This window comes from Arctopsyche grandis, chromosome 3 (genome assembly GCF_051622035.1).
Source record: "Arctopsyche grandis isolate Sample6627 chromosome 3, ASM5162203v2, whole genome shotgun sequence".
NCBI lineage: Eukaryota > Metazoa > Arthropoda > Insecta > Trichoptera > Hydropsychidae > Arctopsyche > Arctopsyche grandis.
The window spans coordinates 15,539,163-15,561,001 of record NC_135357.1 but is presented as its reverse complement, the minus strand read 5'-3'; the positions used below and the strand labels follow the sequence as shown (position 1 = coordinate 15,561,001).

At 34.9% G+C, this 21,839-nt stretch overlaps 1 protein-coding gene across 1 annotated transcript in view; it reads left to right on the top strand.

Moving 5' to 3' along the window:
* mib1 (E3 ubiquitin-protein ligase mind bomb 1) overlaps positions 1–21,839 on the top strand; it is a 445,383-nt gene that overhangs the window by 80,467 nt on the left and 343,077 nt on the right. The window contains exon 11 of the mRNA XM_077427358.1: positions 214–365. Coding sequence (XP_077283484.1) covers positions 214–365 — 152 coding nt within the window. The remainder of the gene's footprint in view (positions 1–213; positions 366–21,839) is intronic.

Below are 21,839 nucleotides of genomic sequence, written 5' to 3'. Positions count from 1 at the left end.
TGTATAGGTATATTATTGCCTTTATCAAACGACCATATATTTTTCGGGACTTAATTGAAAATGCCCCGGTGAAGGGTCGTCGAGCTGAAAGATACAATTCGTTATGAAATTAATAGGTTGTACATACTGTCGGTTACGTCATAGAATATTATAATCATTTCGTTTTATTTTGAAGTGAAACGCAATCACTGTATACGTTTTAATTTGTTTTAGGATTCCGAAGGTGACACTCCTTTGCACGACGCTATTTCAAAGAAAAGAGATGACATGCTGACTTTGCTGTTGGACCACCAGGCAGATGTTACACTCACCAACAACAATGGATTCAACGCTCTTCATCACGCCGCCCTTCGTGGAAATCCAAGGTATTATTAACAATATTGTTTGATTTACATTAAAACTTCTGAAATTAATCTGTCGTTGATACCTCTTGTGGCATTTTCTATTCTCCGAAAATGTGTTTGAAGAGCTTGTTAATTAATTTCGTATATTGTCTAACGATTATTACCAAGTTACAAAATATCAATATTAACCATCTGATGTTAGAAACAGAATAAATCGAAATACTTCGCAATATAAACATCTAAATTGCTACTTTCATATTACAGTTTACTCTCGATTATTCGGACTAATGTCGGGGATTACGGACCGGTAAATAAAAAACACGGATAATCCGAACTATCGATTTTTGATATCGTTTCTATTGACAAGACACTCGTGCATCGAAAACCCCGATCAATATTTTCAAACCATTTTAAAGTTTCCATTAATCTGCATATTTTACATAAATACATATCACTTGCATCGATCCCTTCACAATCCAATAAATCTATTTGCACGTTAGGAAGAATCTTTCTCCATTATCGAACCAATGTTATTGGTTTTACTTTCGACCAGGGTTTTGATATTCCTTGTATAACATTCAAAATACAATTTTTTTTCCAAAAATTGATCATTCTCATTAAGAGTACCCTAGAAAATGTGAATTTACAAACTAGTCCGCATCTCGCGAGTTCACTGGATCTACATATTGGCATTCTAAGTCACATGAATAATTAATAAGCCGAATTAAAAATAAGGATTATTTTGACATATGGTGCGATGTATATGACAGAATGCTCACAATTCATTCGGGGGAAAACATGGGTTTCAAAAGGAGGAGATACTCGTGGTTCAAGAATTTGCCAGAGTGGCTTCAGAAGAACACGAGATCCTTGTTCTGTGCGTCGGTTTCCTGAGTGTGAGTTGCCGTTAAGGTTGAGATTTTTTGTTGGCATACTCACCAAAAGAAGTAAATCTACATAATATATTTTATATAAATCTGATACACAAATATATTAATCCCGTTGTGTAATTTTATTCATTTTTACTGACATTTCTAGCGTCTCTCACATTTAACATGCAAATTTTCATGTTTATAGATTTCCAATGCGATATCATATAGCTTTGTAGGTAACGCTTGTTTGTACGTACATACATACATAATATGATACGTATGTATTTACAAACATGTAGCAATTATTCACAATTAAGCTGATTAACGCAGCAATATCCTCATATACATATTGACAGTCGAGTTTGCGGTTGTCTCGTAGATCCCAGATGCCTGTCCGTTCAACGAACAATGCTTTTATCCTATTACATATGTAGTTTAATTTGTTCGTAAAGTTTCCACGGTAAAAACCGCACACAGTCGAGTTATTTTCCTTTGCCACCGTTGTACGCGATTTGTTTGTTCCAATCGGCGACAAAACATTGCGTCCGTTTAATTAAGAACGATTTCACCATAGTTAGATTTGTTATGATTTTTCAATATATGAATTTTCCCAGCATTCGTTTCCCGAAGCTGAAACCTGTATGAATAAACATTTCTTGGCAAAACAAAATTTCGCTTTAAGAGTTGCTTTTTTAACATTAATATAAAGCATTTTCTTTGAATTATTTGATTAAGTAAATTTACATACATATATTATATGTACATATGTATATATATATGAACCCTCATTGAAAAAAAATTAATATACGTTTATTTTTTACCGCGCTCAACCATATCCTTATGGAAGTTTTATTCCTTTGTTGAGTTTCATTTTGTCTGATACAATAATTTCCTCAAAATTATTTATTAAAAATGTTATTATTTTAATTGAATTTCGTTTTTTAACGCTCTGCGAATTCCTTTTGTGAAAAAAAATGGGTCAGTGCGAACGCTTATCGTTGGATTATCGGCGGCGAGAGGGCCAGATTTGAGAGCCCCCCATTGCGGATTCCTCTCGCAAATGCGTGCCTGTAGGCCCTCTCCGGTAGCCCTCTGGTCTCCCTGTACCCTCTTCCTCAGTTCGTCCTGTATTAACCGCAAAAAATGCGATTCGGCATTCCAATCACGTGTGTCGGAGCGCTGGCGCGCGCGCACACCTATATAAATAATATACGAAATGTTGGTACGTGACTTATTCATTATGCCCCGAGCAAACGTAGCTAGGGTAAACACAATTTTGCCGCCGGATTTTCGGGACGCATTGTTTTTTTTTATTAGTGTGTGTGTGTGTGTTTTTTTGGGACTTCCTACGAGCTTCTTCGATATTGATATCGGCTATATTCTTGTAGTCCCAATCACATATTTAAGTGCCGCATCAGCAAAAAATTTATACTGTGGATTATGACTGGAAAAGCTATATCTAGTCACTGGTACAGGTTTGTTTATCTAGTAGATTAAAAATATCATTCATTTTTTTTTATTATACACAAACTTTTGAATTAATTATTTTTATTTACATACTGTATGTGGACACGGATTCTTGCAATTGATGGAACTTGGTGTACCGTATTTCGTTTTAATGTTTTGATAAAAGCTTATCGTTTCTGGGTGTTCTGCAAGCAAGCGTAGCCATTGTCCTAGATCACAAAGTAAGACGCATACTAACCGTATCGTCCCGTCAAAGCCTCAAATAATTGTCGGGCGAGTTTCTTGAATAATTCAGTGGGGTAAACGGACACTGGTAATTATAACGCCTTTCCCGTCTGCTGCCCTTTTGAAGGGTTAAATATTAAACTGGCGAATTGGGCGGAAAAGCGTTGCGAGACCGCAAAATTCATTATTCAAACTCTCCAGCGTGTGTAGATCCGTTGATCAACGTAAACTTTGCATTTTTTTACATTTCAATTCTCCAATTCCATAAAAAAGTATATTCGAGGGACGAAAATGAGGGTGTGGGATGAAACTATAAACCGGGCTGGTGGTAACCCCGGGTAGATACGAGGCATCGTAAACGTTTTTTTTTACATCGGGACAATCGCAAGCGCCGAGTTGAACTTCATAAACTAAACTTTGGAAATCACTTATGCCTCGTGATTCCTCCCTCCCCCCTCTCTCCCACGTACAGACAGACGAAGACTTTACGATTCATAAAGATCGAGAATCGCCGTCGTAGCAGACCCCCTCCCTGGTTACACCAGGGTTGGAAAGAGAATAAAAAGCTCGAAACGATGCGATAGCGAGTGGCCTTTATGCGAAAGTGATCCGTTTATGAGCCAAGTTCTGTGCGCCTACTCTCCATAAATACGAGGCCTGAAGACGTTTCAAAATCGACGAGATAAGTGCGCATGAGCTTTTCCGAACCCCGCTAGGTCCAAGCAAGCGGTAACCGGATGCTCACTGAATCGATCGGTCACATCTGCTCAAGTGTGACGGTTTGTCAAATTTATAAAAGTGTAACGGGAAAATAAATAGCAGCGATGTACTCGTGTCTCACTGCCGAAATTCAGAATTAATTATCCGAAATTGAACAAGTTCCACAGCGTCATATTTTATAAAACGGAAGGTGGAGAGATACCGAGATGATGTCAACCGCATATTGAGTGCAAACATATTTACGGGATTCCTTTGTCGTCGAATTAAGGCTCTTAAGGGGTCGATTGAAAACGCTTGCAAAGTCATATCTAATTTGTGTCGAGATTTGCCGCTTTGATGTTTCCACCTTTCATCTTCCCGGAATCCCGAAAATCCGGATGAAGATACGTATGTCCCGAAGGTGTATCATCCCTCACGTAAAGAAATGGCTTCCAGTTGTCGTTATAGCTGAATATCAAGCGAAGAAGGGAGCGAAATCAATTTATGTACGCAGTATGAAAGTCCTTGTTTATTTTGTCGACAATTATTATTATGAGGAATTTATCTGCGGCTATCAAAGATCCCTATTTATTTAGTACATTTATTTTCCTGGATCCATTTCTGACTGTGCAAAGTTTTATATTTACATATAAGTATAATAAAGCGGCATAGATCCACTTTTCTTCATTTCGAGAAATGTTGGTAATTAAATATGATATTTTGCGTTTCACAATATTTAAAAATACTAGTGGTCTGTATAAAACGTTTATTGTACTTTTCCAAGATTCTGGACATTTCAAATTAAATATATATATATATATATATATATATATATATATATATATATATATATATATATATATATATATATATATATATATATATATATATATTCCAAGCGAAACGCACAGATTAAGTGTCAGACTATTTATTGTACATGATGTCTTCGGGCTCGTTCTCCAACAAGTGACCATAACAACACGCATCCGGTCTCTCCCATGCATACCACACACACTTTATCCCAGCTTGACCAAACACACACACACACTCGTTTAAAAATCATTCCTACATTTATATATATATATATATATATATATATATATATATATATATATATATATATATATATATATATATCAGTGGCGGGCGGTGACTTTTCAAACAAGGGATGCTGTCCCTTGTTTGAAAAAAAAACCGACCAATTTATTTTTTAAAATTTAATTTTATTCTTCGTTCCTTTTTACAAAATTCATCGATAACCGCATCATAGAATTTTTTATTGTTTTTTAAATTTGACATTATTTTCTTTTCGATTGCAATTAAAGCAAGACCAGAGAGTCTTTCTTCACTTTGACTACTTCTGGTGAACGTTTTAATTCTTTTCATAGTCGAAAATGATCGTTCAGCCGATGCGCTCGTGGAAGGTATCGTACAAATTAATTGTATTAAACTAAATACTTGTTCCAAAACGTCTATTAGATCATCTTTCACAATTAATTCCTTTACGTCATTTATAGATTTCAAATGAAAATCTTGCGTTGAGTACATGTAAATTAATTCGCTTTTTAATTTCATAAAATCAAAGTATTTTCCATAAGTTAGGTGGAGTGATTTAAATAGGAAATCTGGAAAATTATTTTCATATTCTTTAAATTTTTTGACGTTAAAAAATTCGAGAAATTTTAAATTTTCGATATCTCGAAATCGATTGGTTGTATTTACTGAAAGAGTTTCTAAAATTTCAGAATAGTGAAGTTTATACGTTGTTTTCACATCTTCTTCACATTCAGCATATTTTCTTTTTCTATTCAAATTTTTAGTTATTACTTTGTTCCACAATGAATCAAAATCGTCTTTTTTGTTATCTAAATATTTTACAAATTTTTTAATTTCACTTACGCAATACGATATGTCAAAGGTTTTTTTTTGTAAAATTTCAAATAAAAAATCTGCCGAATTAAATATTGCAGAAAATAAATGCAAATTGAAATTGAATTCAAACTCTTTTAAATAACGATGAAGGACTTCAGCATTTATGACAGCATCAGTATCCCATTCGTCTTCATCATTAATTATTTGATTAAATATTTCCATTAATTCTGTTTGATATTCTAATATCATATTTAAAATTTTGCTATTGTAGTTCCATCGTGTAGGGGCAGCAGTGGGAAATCGTTTTTTTATTTGACAATCGAGAAGGGAAATTCTTCTTGAAGACTTACAAAAAAAAGTTGAAAATGACAACATACGGCTGAAAAAACGTTTGCATCCGGATATATGTTTAACAGATTGCGACAAAACTAAATTCAATCTGTGAGCGTAACAATGGACAAATAAAGAATTAGGACAAATATCTCGAATTTTTCGTTGCACTCCATTATGCTCCCCGGACATTACAGCCGCTCCATCGTACGTTTGTGCAATTAATTTGTCCAAACAACCAAATTCTTCCAAGGTCTCACGTATGTGCTGAAAAAGAGCATTAGCTGTTCTATTGGGACTAACATCGACAAATCCAACAAATCTCTCCTGAATTTCATTGTTTTCATCTACATATCTAAAAATAGTAGATAGCTGAGCTTTGCGACTGATATCTGTAGATTCGTCCACAATTATGGAAACAAATTTTGATGCACGTATTTCAGTTTTAATCTCATCTAGCAAGACTTTTGATATTGCGGATACCAAGTCATTTTGTATATGGTTCGATAGTCCAGTAAACACCGTAGAGTTATCTAAATGAGTTTTCAATTTTATGTCTGATTCACTCAACAGATACAGCAACTCAATATAATTCCCTCTATTTTCCGATTCCTGGTGTTCAAAATGTCCTCGTAAAGGTTGTTCTTGTTTTGCTAAAAAGCAGATCGCGCTTATTAATTTCGACAAAATGTATCTATTTGCAGTAACTTCTTTGTTGTGCATTTCAATATTTGCTTTAAATTGAGCACTTAAAAAATTTTCTATACGAGGTCCCTTTCCAAATTTTTTAAATTGAGCAGCAGAACATATGTGAGCTTGAGAACATTCATGTCTCTTGCGCGATTTACTTAAATTGTTTAGGTCAGAAAATCCAAATTTACTCCAGACATTCACTTCTTGAGAAAATAAAATACATGGCCAACAGAATAATTTCGTTAAGTGAGCACATCCACAAATCCATGAAATTTTTTCGTATGTTTCTGTGTTAAAATACCTTTTAAATGTTTTTGTTTTAGACTGAATATTTAATATTGGTGTGGGTTTGGGGCTCTTAACAATAATCTCCTTTTCATTAAATGGGAGAGAAGCAAATCTTCTTTTCAGCACATTTTCAATTAAACAATTGCAATTATTATTGATCTCGACGACAAGTCCACTCTCATTGTTATTTTCGATATCCATATTAAAGGCAATAATGAAAACTCGTAAGTAGTGGAACAGTAAACTAAAAATAAAGTTAGACGAAACTAATTTAAATGAAAACTTAATTCAAAAGTAAAAAATAACCAACTTACATACAGTATAAATGATTAACTTCGTCTAAAGAAATGAATCGGCTAGCTTTTTGATAAATAACTTGGGGCGTAGCGTGCGGAAATATCGATCAACAGCGGCTTCCAAGTGAAACTCAATAGATAAGCAAACAGAGAAACCGAATCCACCGTAGAGGTTAAACAAGTGTCAACGCGTCCGCGCGAATATGACAGCCTCATAGTGCGCATGCGCAAATGGGATCGGTCCGAACTCCGAATCCATGACGCGCGCGCACTTCAGTCGCGCGCGCGTCTACTCGCCAGCGTCACTCGCCTGTGGCCGGCCGGCCGCCTATGCGATCCTATATAATGCATCATGTAACAAAAAACACGTGATATGTGAAATATATATATATATACTCATATACTACATCATAATCACGTACATCACTAAGAATACATCGAAGCGAAATTCAAATATTTATTAAAAATACTCTTGGCTTTTTAAAGTTATAGGGGATGCGCCGCATCCACCGCATCCATGGACCGCACGCCACTGATATATATATATATATATATATATATATATATATATATATATATATATATATATATATATATATATATATATATATATATATATATATATATATATATATATATATATATATATATATATATATGTGCATTTCTTATTTATACCATTAGCTTACAAGCTTCAACCGATATTTACGTTACATTAAATTTTAAAGATTTCACCAAAAGTCACACATGCTTATTTTGTTCACTATTTTTTTCCGATAAACGCGTGTATAAATATGATGTCGTTTTCCAACGGGAAAAAGAGCACATTTTTGTCGCAATTTTTCCGATCGCTTTTATCGTTTATTTTCATATTTTCCACGGCGTATATCGCAACGTTAACACGTTGAACAATCGCTACGTTCGTTCCGTGCAATATCGGCAAACTTTATCGGTTAGAAAATCGAATTATACCTTGCCAAAACCTACGCTTTTCCTACACACTCATACATATTATAGGGAGAAGTCTGCGGTACGTATCCACGTGTAGGCGCGCATAGCCTACCCCGTTAACCCCTTCGACGACGATGGGGGAATTGTTCGGGTAAAACAAAATTCGCCATAGACGTTACAATATAATTTTACGATAGTTTCATAGATATCCGAGACCGGGGAGGCGATATCTTCCGCGGATATCTCAACGAAGGCTTTGTGTGCCCACAAATGCGCATACGAACGGCAGATACGCGCTTCCTCTCGACCGCACTTTTCGCTTTGTGCAATTTTAATGGTATTTAATTATATACGTAGGTATTTCGTTTGAAGTATACACGTGACGATTTTCGCACGTCCGATTTTTAATGTTTGCCAATCGCAAAAGGACTTATTCGACAGCATTAATAATAAAGTGGAATTGAGCTGCCTCTGGCGGTTATTGTATGAAATTTCCCACTAAAAATGTATGAGGGAAGATCGAGGAGCTCGAATCGAAGCGCTTATCTGCCGGTCGTTATCATTATCGTCGTCGAGCTGCCGCCGCGGGGATGCAAACTCAATAACAATTTTACCCTCCACCTCTTCCTCATCCCTTCGGGGTCCTCGACAGTCTCCTGACAGGTCTTGGAGGGGGAGGGGGTGGTTTTAGAAGCGTACCGCCTCCTGCTCTCCCTCTCACGTAATCTCTCGCCCGGCCGGTAGGCGGAAGGAATCACTTTGTCGATAGGTGACATCGCTCGCTATACATTAATGCTTTACGATTTCCACCCTTAGAGCCAACCTCCGGTTGCACCGTTTATTTTTACGACATCGTTATGGTGCCGATGTACGAATCTATCGAGATAAACGACTTTAAACTCAACATTTGAAATCTATATCTAACTAAAATGTATGCCGTTATGTGTATCCTACTACTGTTCCTTGAGTTTGTATTCCAAAATATGCAAATGAATCACCATTTTCAAATTTGTCATTTAAACAGAAAATATGAATTGTACCGGTGTAATTTTTTGTAATTTTAAATCATACTGGAAATCGACCATACAATGTATATAAAAAATCAAAAGTATAGGGATGGTTTAATTTTTCCCATTCCGGATAGACCACTTGATTCAATTTCAAGTGACGCGTTTACGCTGTAGTCGTTGGTTTTAATTGCTGAAACTATAGCGATCATGTCATTTGCCTAGTGGGGCCTCTGGAATTACGGTCATATGGATACATATACATACATACAATACATACATACACTCGTGTACTCGTCCTGTACTCGTCCATATGTATACATACGTGAAGTTATCCTTCCTGCATTGTCCTCTGGGAAGGATTCTCACTAAAGTTCATATTTTGGGACACAAAGCACCGTCGGGTACCCTGAACGGTGCTGCATGTGAATTACGCTCAATGGCATAATAGTTGGCGCAACAAACTCGCTTCAACCCCCGAGGCTTATCCTGAAATATTGATGCAAATCCTGGCGGAACAATTCGATGACTTAATCTCAACAAAAAAATTGAACGCTTCTCTGTGCACACAATAAAACTTCTTTATTATTTGCAAATAATACCTCATTTCCCGGCTCTTATTTACGTAAACTCTTTATTTGATACATAATAAGGTGAGATGGCTAAAGATCGTGAATGTTCATATACAATTGGTTAAAAATATACACCGGGTTACGTATTTACGTAAACTGCATCCAATTACCAAAGCTTTCGAAACCAAAGTGGATAGAAATAGATAGACGTTTATTGAAAGCTTCATTGTTTGTGAAACTTTGCTGATAGGTTCTCGGTTGTAACCTACACTAAGTACTATATTACGGTACGTATACAATTATAGCAAATACTTATTTGATATTAAACATGTAATAATTTAAATAATATTTTATATAATATAAATAATATTTTATGCTTACAATCATGTCGAAATTTATTTTCAAATTAATCATGTTATAGTTGTCTTCTATGAGTTCATAATATTTGTTTTGAAAATATACATATCTAACGTCTGTTAAATCGCTGGACTGTGGAGTCGTTGCAAAATTTACCGACTCCAACTCGATCCTCGAACGATTTTAGTAAAATGCACCTTTTTTGGCAACGCATAAAATTGTTAGTAATAAAAAAAATAATAGCGATTTGCAAGATATAAAAAATTAAAGGAATGAAAGAAATCAAAATTGATATTCACCCTAATTAAATTTAAATTTAATTTAATTTCATAATATGTATATGTGTATGATTTTCGTACACAAACAAATCATGAAATACAAATATGTGTGTAAAAATAAGAATAAAATAATGTATGAGACGGAGGAAACATTTGATTTTGGCCACAACACATCAAAATACGTGCAATTCAACGATTTTATTTAAAATATAATTTAAATTCTTGCTTTTATCAAAAAATTATTAAATTTCAATTTATTAGTAGATTTAGATACATACTTCATTAAAATTGGAGACTCTAGTTATCAGATATCGTAATAGTATTAATTAACGAAAATAATAAAAACGAGTCGGAGTCGGTTGATTTTTTACGACTCCGACTCCGCTTGAAATGCTACGTTTCCGTGACTTCGACTCCGACTCGAATTGTCCTGGTTAAATGTATTTTCAAAACATGTACCTACATATGAATATATTATTTACACCCATTTTGTTATTATGTCCTTGTTTATTAGTCCAAGGAGTTTAAAAAACGTAAAAAAGTTATAGCAATGTAATTACATATTTTCGGCACAATTGAATTTTATTAGTATAATTTGTTTATTTCTACGAAAAATTCTCTGATCATATTTTTTATCAATTTTAATCTTCTCAGTGCCTCGAGGATATTATTTCTTTATACAATTATTTCTTAGCCTTATTTTGATTTTTCGTGAAAATAAAGAATACTTTACTATACTTTTATATCAAAGAATACTTTACTATTATTTTCTGACTTATTAAAAAAGCAGAATAACACTTCGTAAAATATTTTTTATTTTAGAAAAAAATTTTTTGCTCTCGGGAACATATGAATATTTTGATGGCGTAAATATTGATGCCGCTCATGTTGCAGTCATATTATTTACAAAATATTGCGGATATTTTATGCAATAGAATCTATCGCGTGACCGTTCTTCCCCGACATTTTTCCGGCCGTTCAAAACACAACGAATTGAAATTCTACTGCGTCGAAGGGCACACAGTCGAATTCTGGCACGCCATTGGTAGGATGTCGAGGCACGCGCTTTATAAATTAACCCAAGTATCCTTCTTCGGGGACATAACCAACGCACAGTCCGTGACTACTAATTGTCAGTGAGCATCCGCACGTATAGACCTAACTGCTCGCCGACACCTTTTCTCCGCACGTTTTATGAAACAAAAAGATTCGGCGAAACGTCGCACCTTTTTAGACATAACGGGGGGACAAGGTCGTCTGGCTTCGCACTTTCACTAGCTATGCTATTGTAATTCTCGAAAATTGTGTTCTCCGCAGGCGATTTGTAATGGAATCCGGCGTAACCAGCAGATCGTCTAACTAATATGATCATTAATCTGATATATCGTCAGTTCGGCGTGTTCGCTCGGTCGGCTAATTCGATTAACCGCAATTTACGCAGAGGCACGCGCAAAAAACTTCTGTTTAACGTAAGGGTCAAACGGACGATTGCGACATAAATTCTGCGCATTCGTAAGTGTTGTAATATGTACAGTGTATGTGTAATGTGATAGTACTAATCTCTGTCAGGTTGGGGTGAATTTCGTCGGAAAATATTGTATATGAAAATTTTATAACAATCATATGTATGTATGTATGTATGTCAAAATGAGTACACATATCCATATTCCCGTCACCTAAAGCTAATTCCTTACTTACATACGTATGTACATTGTTGTACGGGTCTGCGTTATCTGCGTGATTTCTACAATTTACAAGTTGAACCTAAAACGATCAACTATAGCTTAGTGGTTAGTGTATAATAATTGCTACCAACTGAGGAGTCACGGGTTCAAACCCTGGCTCATCGGTGTTGTTTGCCAGACCTAGGATATTTATATATGTACTAGTATTATGCCCGTTGAAATTTCAACGGATGGTTTCGGAAACAAATTGATACATGATTTAAAATAAAGTTACAATACGTATAGTAATAATTAATCGGAAGCGGGACTAAAACAGAAATCGGGAATTGGAAGTAAAACAGGGATCGGTATCCGGAACTGAAAGGAATCCAAAACCGGAAATGAAAAAGGAATCGGGATCTAGAACTGAAAAATAAATCGGGATCCGGAATTGAAACAGTAATCGGGATCCGGAACTGAAACACCTCGGCCGCCGCCCCGCGGCCTTGTGGCCTCCGCCGCCCCTAAAAAGCTACCGTCCTTAGGTGGCCGCCGCCGCCCCTAGACGGCTGCCCCCCAGCGCCCTTGCGGCTGTCGCCCCGAGGCTACCGCAAATCGAAATCGAGACGGGTGTTTCCGGAAAGAATTGATACACGAATTAGAAATTACGAATTCTGAAGTGGTACGCCCCCCACTTTCCATGCTGAAATCAAATACGAAATGAAAATCGAAATCGCATTCGAAATCGATTCACTGATCTGATCACAATCGAGCTGACTGCCAACTGCCGAACTCTTACGACCACTTCCGATTTCTTCCGACCACTTCCGACTACTTCCGACCTCTTCTGACTACTACCGAAGATACGCGAATACTCGACTGTGATTGGTTCCTTGGTTACAATTATTGAATAATTAACGTTATTTAGAGCATTTTTTCAATCGGGACCGTGGTGTAATGGTCAGCGTACAGTGCTCTGGGCGCGAGGGGGTAGGATCGACACCGCGTTCTGGAATTAATTTTATTTTTCAAATATCGTTAAATTATAAATTAATTGCAATTCAATAATTTCAATTAAAAATATATATTTAATTGTTTATATGAAAACAATTTAAAAAAATGGTTCAAAACTTCGCTAAATAAAATTATTATAATAACGTGTTTTTTATATGGCGAGAACGAATTTTCAATTAATGTTTAAAAAAAGGCGAATTGAAGAATGGGATTTGGCGTGGTGTTAGTTACCGTTAAGCTCAGTTTAGACCTATATGATTCTATTTTGAGATCACTGGTTCGATACCGTCGCAAGTTTCGACGAAATTAATTTATATAAAATTTAGGCTTTTTATCGATTCTTTCATTATGTTCGGCTAGCGTTAGGACACACACACAGATTACCGTCTTTATATATATATAAACATAATGTATGGGGTTTGTGAGATTCCTAATTTATCTGAATTCATTGTTGAAACGGTTCCTCGCCAAATTGGCGACCTACCCTCATCTGTCTTCATTAATTGAATATAATTCTAAATTTATAACAATGTTTTAAATTTATATGATATCTAGTACATATGTACTAGTCTACAAAAAGCCACAGCGTAGTGCGCCATACTAATAGATACGTCGTGGGCACAAGGATAGGTAAAAAAAATTACCATAGATCTCGCCCTAAAGCAATCTGTAATGGCATATTGATAAATATAATATCTTTTAATTCATGAAATATTTTTTTAGAAATTTTGACGCTTCAAATTCGGATTACTGCCATTACCCATTATTTATTGCAATGTACAATGTAGAAGTAAAACTCTGATTTGAAATAATAAAAAAAAACAATCGTAAAAATTACGGAATCTTATGTTTTTACTATTGCAAGGATTTAATATTTAATTTGATTTTCTTTATATGTATTTATTGTAAATATTATCACCTGATATACATAAAATGTTTGTTTTATTTTGTTTCAGGTATGTCTGCTAAAGTTTACTATGAGAAGTTTGTAAGTACAAATGCCGAAAATTTATCTGTTTTTAAATGTATGTACATGTGTATGTATTTTTGTGATGGTCATTCGAATTTAAATCGAATTTTAGCTTTGTTTGAAAATCAATTTGCTCACAATTATATTGCATCAGAGGCATACGTACGTATGTACATACATACTTACATACGCGCATCGAAAACGCTCTGCTGACTTATTTCCAGATAATCCTTCATTCAAATTATTCGCGTCGACGATTAGTTTAATAGACTCCACGTACTCATGTACTCGAAGCTTTGCCACTAGTATTATAGATTTTCAGATTGTCAGATTGGTTTTAGATTCATATAAATGAAAAGAAGCAGCTTTTAATAACCAGCTTAATTATAAAACATATAATGTAGATTATTTAAGAATACTCACCTGATGTGATGGCGTGGAAACCTTGAATATATATATATATATATATATATATATATATATATATATATATATATATATATATATATATATATATATATATATATATGAATATATATATATATATATATATATATATATATATATATATATATATATATATATATATATATATATATATATATATATATATATATGAATATATATATATATATATATATATATATATATATATATATATATATATATATATATATATATATTTTTTTTTTTATACTTGTGCGCGTTTACTTATTCCCGGCTTCCTTTTTTAAAGATAAAAAGGACCATTAAATTATTATTCTATGAGCCTTACCGGGCTATTTTATACTCCCCCCCCCTTCCTCCTCCACCGCCCCTTCTCTTGCCCTCTCTGTTCCTCCCCATCCGAACCTCCCCATCGTCGCCTGGTCTTTTACTAATGTATTTATATTCTCGAAGAATTTTGTGCGCTCTCCCAGTGGAAAATGCTAATTTTAAGGATCGTAAAAACGTCCATTTTTTACACGAGCTCGTGTCCCTGCGCGAAACGTTGTGTTTTTCTCGAACCCCCCCCCCCCTTCCTCCCGCGCATCGCCTTCCCTTCCGTAAATTTAATTTTATTTATTTTTCATTAAATGTGCTTACCATTAAATAACCTGTATAAAACGAAATTCCGCTTATTTTGTTTCGATCTCCCCCGGTTATGCCATAATAAAGTTATCAATGAGTTTTATTACATCGTTATTTTTGTAAGAGTTTTTAATACCAATGAAGATTACATTGATTCCAACTAAAATGTGATGCAATTTGCTTATTTCACAGAATAAATATCTAAGTACATTCATATGTATATAGCCCCCCACTAAAATAAAAATATAGCCCTCCAATAAAATAAACATATTGCCCCCCACTAAAATAAACATTCCCTCCACTATAACTATAATTGTTAGCCAGCAGTATGGCTCGGTGGTTGCATTTATGTTAAGCACCGATATGTTACCTGGTTCGATCCCGTGCTAATCTGTAATGCTGCTAGTAAGACTTGGATATTTGTGACTTCAAGTCGATCGTTTCCTATCAGAATTTGTCAATTTATCTGATTTCATTGTTGAAACGGTTCCTCCATCTAATTATCCAAAACTATCCTACCCACTATGCATTTAACCAATATTTGAATTTGGTTTGGTACAATATGTAAAAATGTATGTACAAGTCTAAATCCATAAATGTATCTATGGATTAATTAATTAATTAATTAATTAATAGTTGAATTTGAATTCTTCAGCATCTTGAAATTCAGTGATTTATGTAATAAAAAATGGTTCCCGGAAAGATGCACTAAATTGCACATCATCATCATCATCATTTACAGCCATTCGCTATCCACTGCTGGATGAAGGCCTCTCCAACACGCTTCCACTCGTCTCTGTTTTGCGCAACACTCATCCATCTCATTCCGCACATTTTCCTAATTTTGTTCACCCATCTTCCTTGTGGTCTTCCTTTTACTCTTTTGCCTTCTCTCGGGTACCATTCAAGCACTTCTTTTGTCCACCTTTCGTCCATCCTCCTAGCTACGTGACCCGCCCATTGCCATTTTAATCTCTTCACTCTATCCACTATGTCCACTATCCTTGTCATACTTCTCACTCACGTGTTCCGCTTTCTTTCCTCGTTATGCCAAGCATACAGCGTTCCATACTTCTTTGAGTGCATTGGATTTTATTTAGCATCTTGGCGTTCAGTGTCCAAGTTTCACATCCATACGTCATCACTGGCAAAACGCATTGATCATAGATCCTTTTCCATATGATATATATATATATATATATATATATATATATATATATATATATATATATATATATATATATATGTATATATATATATATATATATATATATATATATATATATATATATATATATATATATACATATGTATGTACATATCAGCTTTAAACGGTATAGATGTGGTTGATAATTTTGTCTATCTGGGGTCACTCATATCTAACAACGGCGGCAGCGAATTGGAAATACGGCGCCGGATTACATTAGCAAAATCGGCAATGTCACAACTAACGAAGATTTGGAAGAATAGAGCCATTACAACTGCTGTCAAAATCCGTCTCGTGAAGAGTCTCGTTTTTTTTGTCTGCCTTTATGGTGTCGAGACGTGGACCATGAAGGCGGCGGATAGACGGAGAATCGATGCCTTCGAGATGTGGTCCTGGAGACGGCTACTGCGCGTGCCTTGGACCGACAAACGCACGAATGTGTCTATTCTTGAAGAATTGAAAATCAAGGATAGATTGTCAACAATATGCCTGAAACGTATATTGCAGTTCTTCGGCCACATTGCACGAAGAGGTGAGGAGAGCCTGGAGCGGTTGGTTGTGGTTGGTAGCGTCGAAGGCAGAAGAGCTAGAGGCAGATCCCCCGCACGCTGGACTGACCAAGTATCTGCAGCGACGGGCGCTTCCACGGTAGCAAGTCTTCGCCTGGCCGAATTTAGAACTGAATGGAGGCAGCTGGTTGACCGCACATCATAGTCACGATCCTCAGTGATGAGGGAACCGACAGCAATAATAATGTATGTACATATATACATATGTATGTCATTGGACAAGAGGGACTAGGCTAGTCGAATTTACGTAAAATTTAAAAATATCAACAATTTAACTACAATAAATTTAAATCGTTGTCTATATGGATATTGTTCACTCGGATAAGCGAAGATCAGAAGCCCTACCTGAGGGAGCGGTGGTGGATTGATTTGGTATGGTCCGCCACGCCGTTCGCTTGCACGGCTTTGCCATTTCAAATGTGTTCCCTTTGCAGTACTGCCGAATCGTTATGTATGGGCGTTCCATCGAACACTAAACATTTTTTCGTATCTAATTTACTCGTCTCTAAAGCATTAATGAAATTTTCACTAAGGATATACTGATTTGTGTCTATCAAACATCATTATGACTTTTGTATTTTGTTACAATAGCACACATTTACTTCTAGAGTACCTACAAATATGGCAAGGGACTTGGCTCACTAAATTATTACTTCAGAACAAATTAGTGCGAAATGCGCAGATACAAATAACGAGGCATTGTAACGTTGCATTCTCGATCGATTCTTCGACGAATCATTCAGAAGGTAAATTATGAAGACAAACAAGATGTTATTAATAAAAGTAGGCTACTTATGCTGCGTACGGATTAACCAACGACGATTTTGGTCCAACGTTTTAACCAGCAGGATAAAACCAGTAGCGTACAAAATATCGAAATAAAAATTAAATTTAAAAATTGAAATCAAATATCAAAATTAAAAATATTAAAATTAAATTCAAATATCAAAATAAAATTATAATCAATATATTAAATTTAAAGTAAAATATTGAAAGTTAAAACAGAACATGCCCAATTTAAATAAATTTTCGAGATTGACCTAAAATTAGATCATCAACAATCACATACAGGTAATCCTCGACTTTTGTTTGTCGAAGATGTTTTGACTTACGTAGATACGCACTAAGATCGAAAAAAAAAATCAAAGAATTATTATTTTTACTTCCCCGTAATGCGCAGTTACTGAGAATATATCATGTGTTAGTATGGATGACCGAGTGATGGTCCCAACCCGACACTTTGTCGGTTTATCAAACGAAATTTTTTTAGTCTTCAATTGTTTCTCTCGTCGAAATAAATCAATTAATTAAATCATTTCAGAGGTAAATTTTATCGGAAAATGTCTTCAATTGTTTCTCTCGTCGAAATAAATCAAATAATTAAATCCATCTCAGAGGTAAAATTTATCGGATAATGTGTGATTATTAATTTTATTTCGACGAAAGAAAAAAAAAACCCTTTGACAAATCACCGACATTGTTTTTGTTAAATATTTCATCGACGGCGAAACACATTAGTGTATCGTGACGACTTATAAGAAACAATAACAAGGTTTTTTTCGCTCGTAATTATAATATTTCTCTGGTTGTAATGCGTATCGTCATAATTCAAAACATTGTTGTAATTCAAAACATCAACGATGATCTAATTTTAGCTCAATCTCGTTAGCTTAATTTTGATATTTCATTTAAATTTTTTTATTTAATTTTTATTTCGATATTTTGTACGCTACTGGTTTTAAAAGTTGGCCCAAAATCGTCGTTGGTTAAATATTTCCGAAGGGGGAAACACAGTAGTGTATCGTGACGACTTATAAGAAACAATAACAAGGATTTTTTCGCTCGTAATTATAATATTTCTCTGGTTGTAATGCGTATCGTCGTAATTCAAAACATTATTGTAATTCAAAACATCAACGATGATCTAATTTTAGCTCAATCTCGCTCGTTAGCTTAATTTTGATATTTAATTTAAATTTTTTTTTTAATTTTTATTTCAATATTTTGTACGCTACTGGTTTTAAAAGTTGGCCCAAAATCGTCGTTGGTTTGGTGCGTACGGACCATTAGGGTATATGGTAGCAAATGGTAGCAAATCTTCGTCTGGCCGAATCCAGAAGCGAATGGAGGAAGCTGGTTGACCGGATATCCTAGTTACGATCCTCAGTGATTAGGCATACGACTATATGTACATATCATATATATAAAGACGGTAATCTGTGTGTGTGTGTGTGTGTGTGTGTCCTAACTCTCGCCGAACATAATGAATGAATCGATAAAAATCGATAAATTCATTTTTCGACGAGACGACTTTGTCGCGACTCGAACCTATCACCCCAAATAGCCTGAATATGGGTCTTAATTGAGCTAATGGTCAAGGACATCACGCCAAATCCAATTTTTCATTCCGCCTTTTTTTTAAACATTAATTGAAATATTCCTTCTCGCCATATAAAAATACGTAATTTTAATAATTTCATTTAGCGAGGTTTTGAACCATTTTTTTTCTTCTCATATAAAACAATTAAATATATATTTTTAATTGAAATTATTGAAATTAATTTATATTTTAGCGATATTTGAAAAATAAAATTAATTCCAAATCACAGAATCGAACTAAGGCCCCCTCGCCCAAAATAGGTCGCTAGCCATTAGACTACAGCCTCGACAGAAAAAACGCTCTAAAATTACTTAATATTCGATTATCCTATAGAAGTATGGGGAACCAATCATTCGCGTATCTTTGGCTTTCGTCGACAATCTTTTTCGATTTCCGATTTCTTATGATCAACCATCAACCAGTATGGGGAACAAATTTTTTTTTCTTCATATTTTTCATTTTTTTCATATTTTTATTTTTTTAATTTTTTTCAAATTTTTCATCTTTTTCATTATTTCCATTTTTTTCATTTTTTTTTTCATTATTTTCAGTTTTTTAATTTTTTTCATTTTTTTCATATTTTTCATTTTTTTCATATTTTTCATTATTTTCATATTTTTCATTTTTTTCGTAATTTTCATTTTTTTGTGCCTTTGTCTTTCCGAAACCAGTCGAATCCATATCTTTAACTTTATTTTTATTCGAGTTTCAATTTCTTTTCGAAACCACCCGTTGAAATCAACGGGCCCTACACTAGTATATAATACTTAGGATATTTAGGATATTTTTATAGGATATTTCTATTAGCACAATAATCAAAAACTATTCTCATCACTTCAGGATAGATTATTACAATAAAAAAAACTTTTTTTGGCCATACCTAGTCCCCTATTTTAAAAGTCTCGCCACGCCACTGATACAAAAGTTCTGGAATTAAAATGTGGAAATTATTCCGGAAAACATTGACTGCAATTACCATCGAATAAATCCCTCGAGATCCCTCGAGACCTAGGATCGTCGCGCATACGATCAATTGCAACATACAGCGAAATAATCAGCTTCAACTGAGCACCGGCACACATTGAAATGTAAAATTGGAAAAAATTTACATACGAAACAAAGTGGACAAAGGCCCGCGGCCACAATCGGATTAGACGCAAATTGCGCACGCATCAATCAACCGAATTCGAATTAATTTTCCGTCGATGGGCGACGCGGCGCGCAGACTCGCTCGAGTGATTAAAGGCCGACTCGCAATTAACGAACGCGAAATGCCAATAAAAATGGCCGCTGTCCGCGACGGCCGGAAGCTCCGCCATATTGCCTTCCCACGGCGCTGGCGGCCGGCCCGGGGTGAGTTACGACCCCTCGCGATGATTGTTAAATGCCAGCCTCGACGGCTACCAGATTAGCCATTTTCTAATTAAAGTTCGATTCGTTATTTTATTTATTTATCTTTGAATACAAATGGATACACACAGAAAGGTTCGTCTTAAATTCCGGATATGGTGGAAAGATTTATATGTTTACAATTTATTGGAAATTTAGAAATTTCGAAGTATGTAGCCTTTGTTTTGTATCAAAGATCAATTTCCATTTATATTAAACAAAAAAACTACAAGATGGAGGAATATCGAATATGATAGTAAATTTATGGACGAGATTCAGGTATCTTTAGCCCAAGTAAATATATTGCTAATTTCAGAAGAAAGGTTAAATATTTTTATCTTTTTATTTGATTTTACCTATTTTTAAAGTTTTTAAAATAAAACTTCTTTACGAACGGTAGCGAACTGTTTCGGTGATGGCGTGGGCATCACTAAGTGTTAAATGGCTGAAACATTGCTATGGGCGCAGACACACACATTTTTTTTTTAAATACTTTTCACAAGGCAAAAAACATTAGCTCGCCTGATCTATGCTATGGCCGTCCAGGCCTAAAATCATCCATTCGAGTGTTTTCGGTGATATTTTACACTTGAATTAACATACGTATGTTTGTACATAGGTTTGAAAGTAATCGATAATGGCTTAAAGAGTGACGATAGGGAAGGCAGCCCATCCCCTCATCTTTTGTAATGTAAAACACACGGTCGGAATAATTACAGTACTTTGGAATATATGTATTATTCAATGAGTTTATGGAATTATTTGTTCGGTGCAACGTTAATCATGTATCCGTATTTTAATTACGGCATTGAAATATAAACTTCGACAAATGCTACCATCATAAAGTTAGAAGCTTTGAAAATTTAAATACACGTTGAAATCTGAAAACGCGTAGACATAAAGAAAAACTTATTAATAGGTCAGAATTTCCACTCAGAATTACAAATAATTTTCACTCATATCAAATAATTGCTGCAACTACTGAAAAGAACTTGCTGGCCACTACTTAAATGAAAGCTGATTAAAAAGTTATACAGTTACATTTCACACCAAACACATCAAATGAAAAAATCATAGAATACCTCAAAATCCATAGAATACGGGGTCCTATAATTTTTTCGATTTTAGAATCCGCGGCGCGAACGCGGGCATTTTCCCCAATTTACAGATCGTTACGAATCGCCACAATCGACGTGAGCAGCCGGGGCCTTAAGCGATTTCCTATAATTAATATCATAACGATAAACCCCGGTGCGATTTGTTTAGCGGCGACCGCAGCCACCAATTTGGGCCCGACGACGCAAAAAATAAATCAAGTTTATCG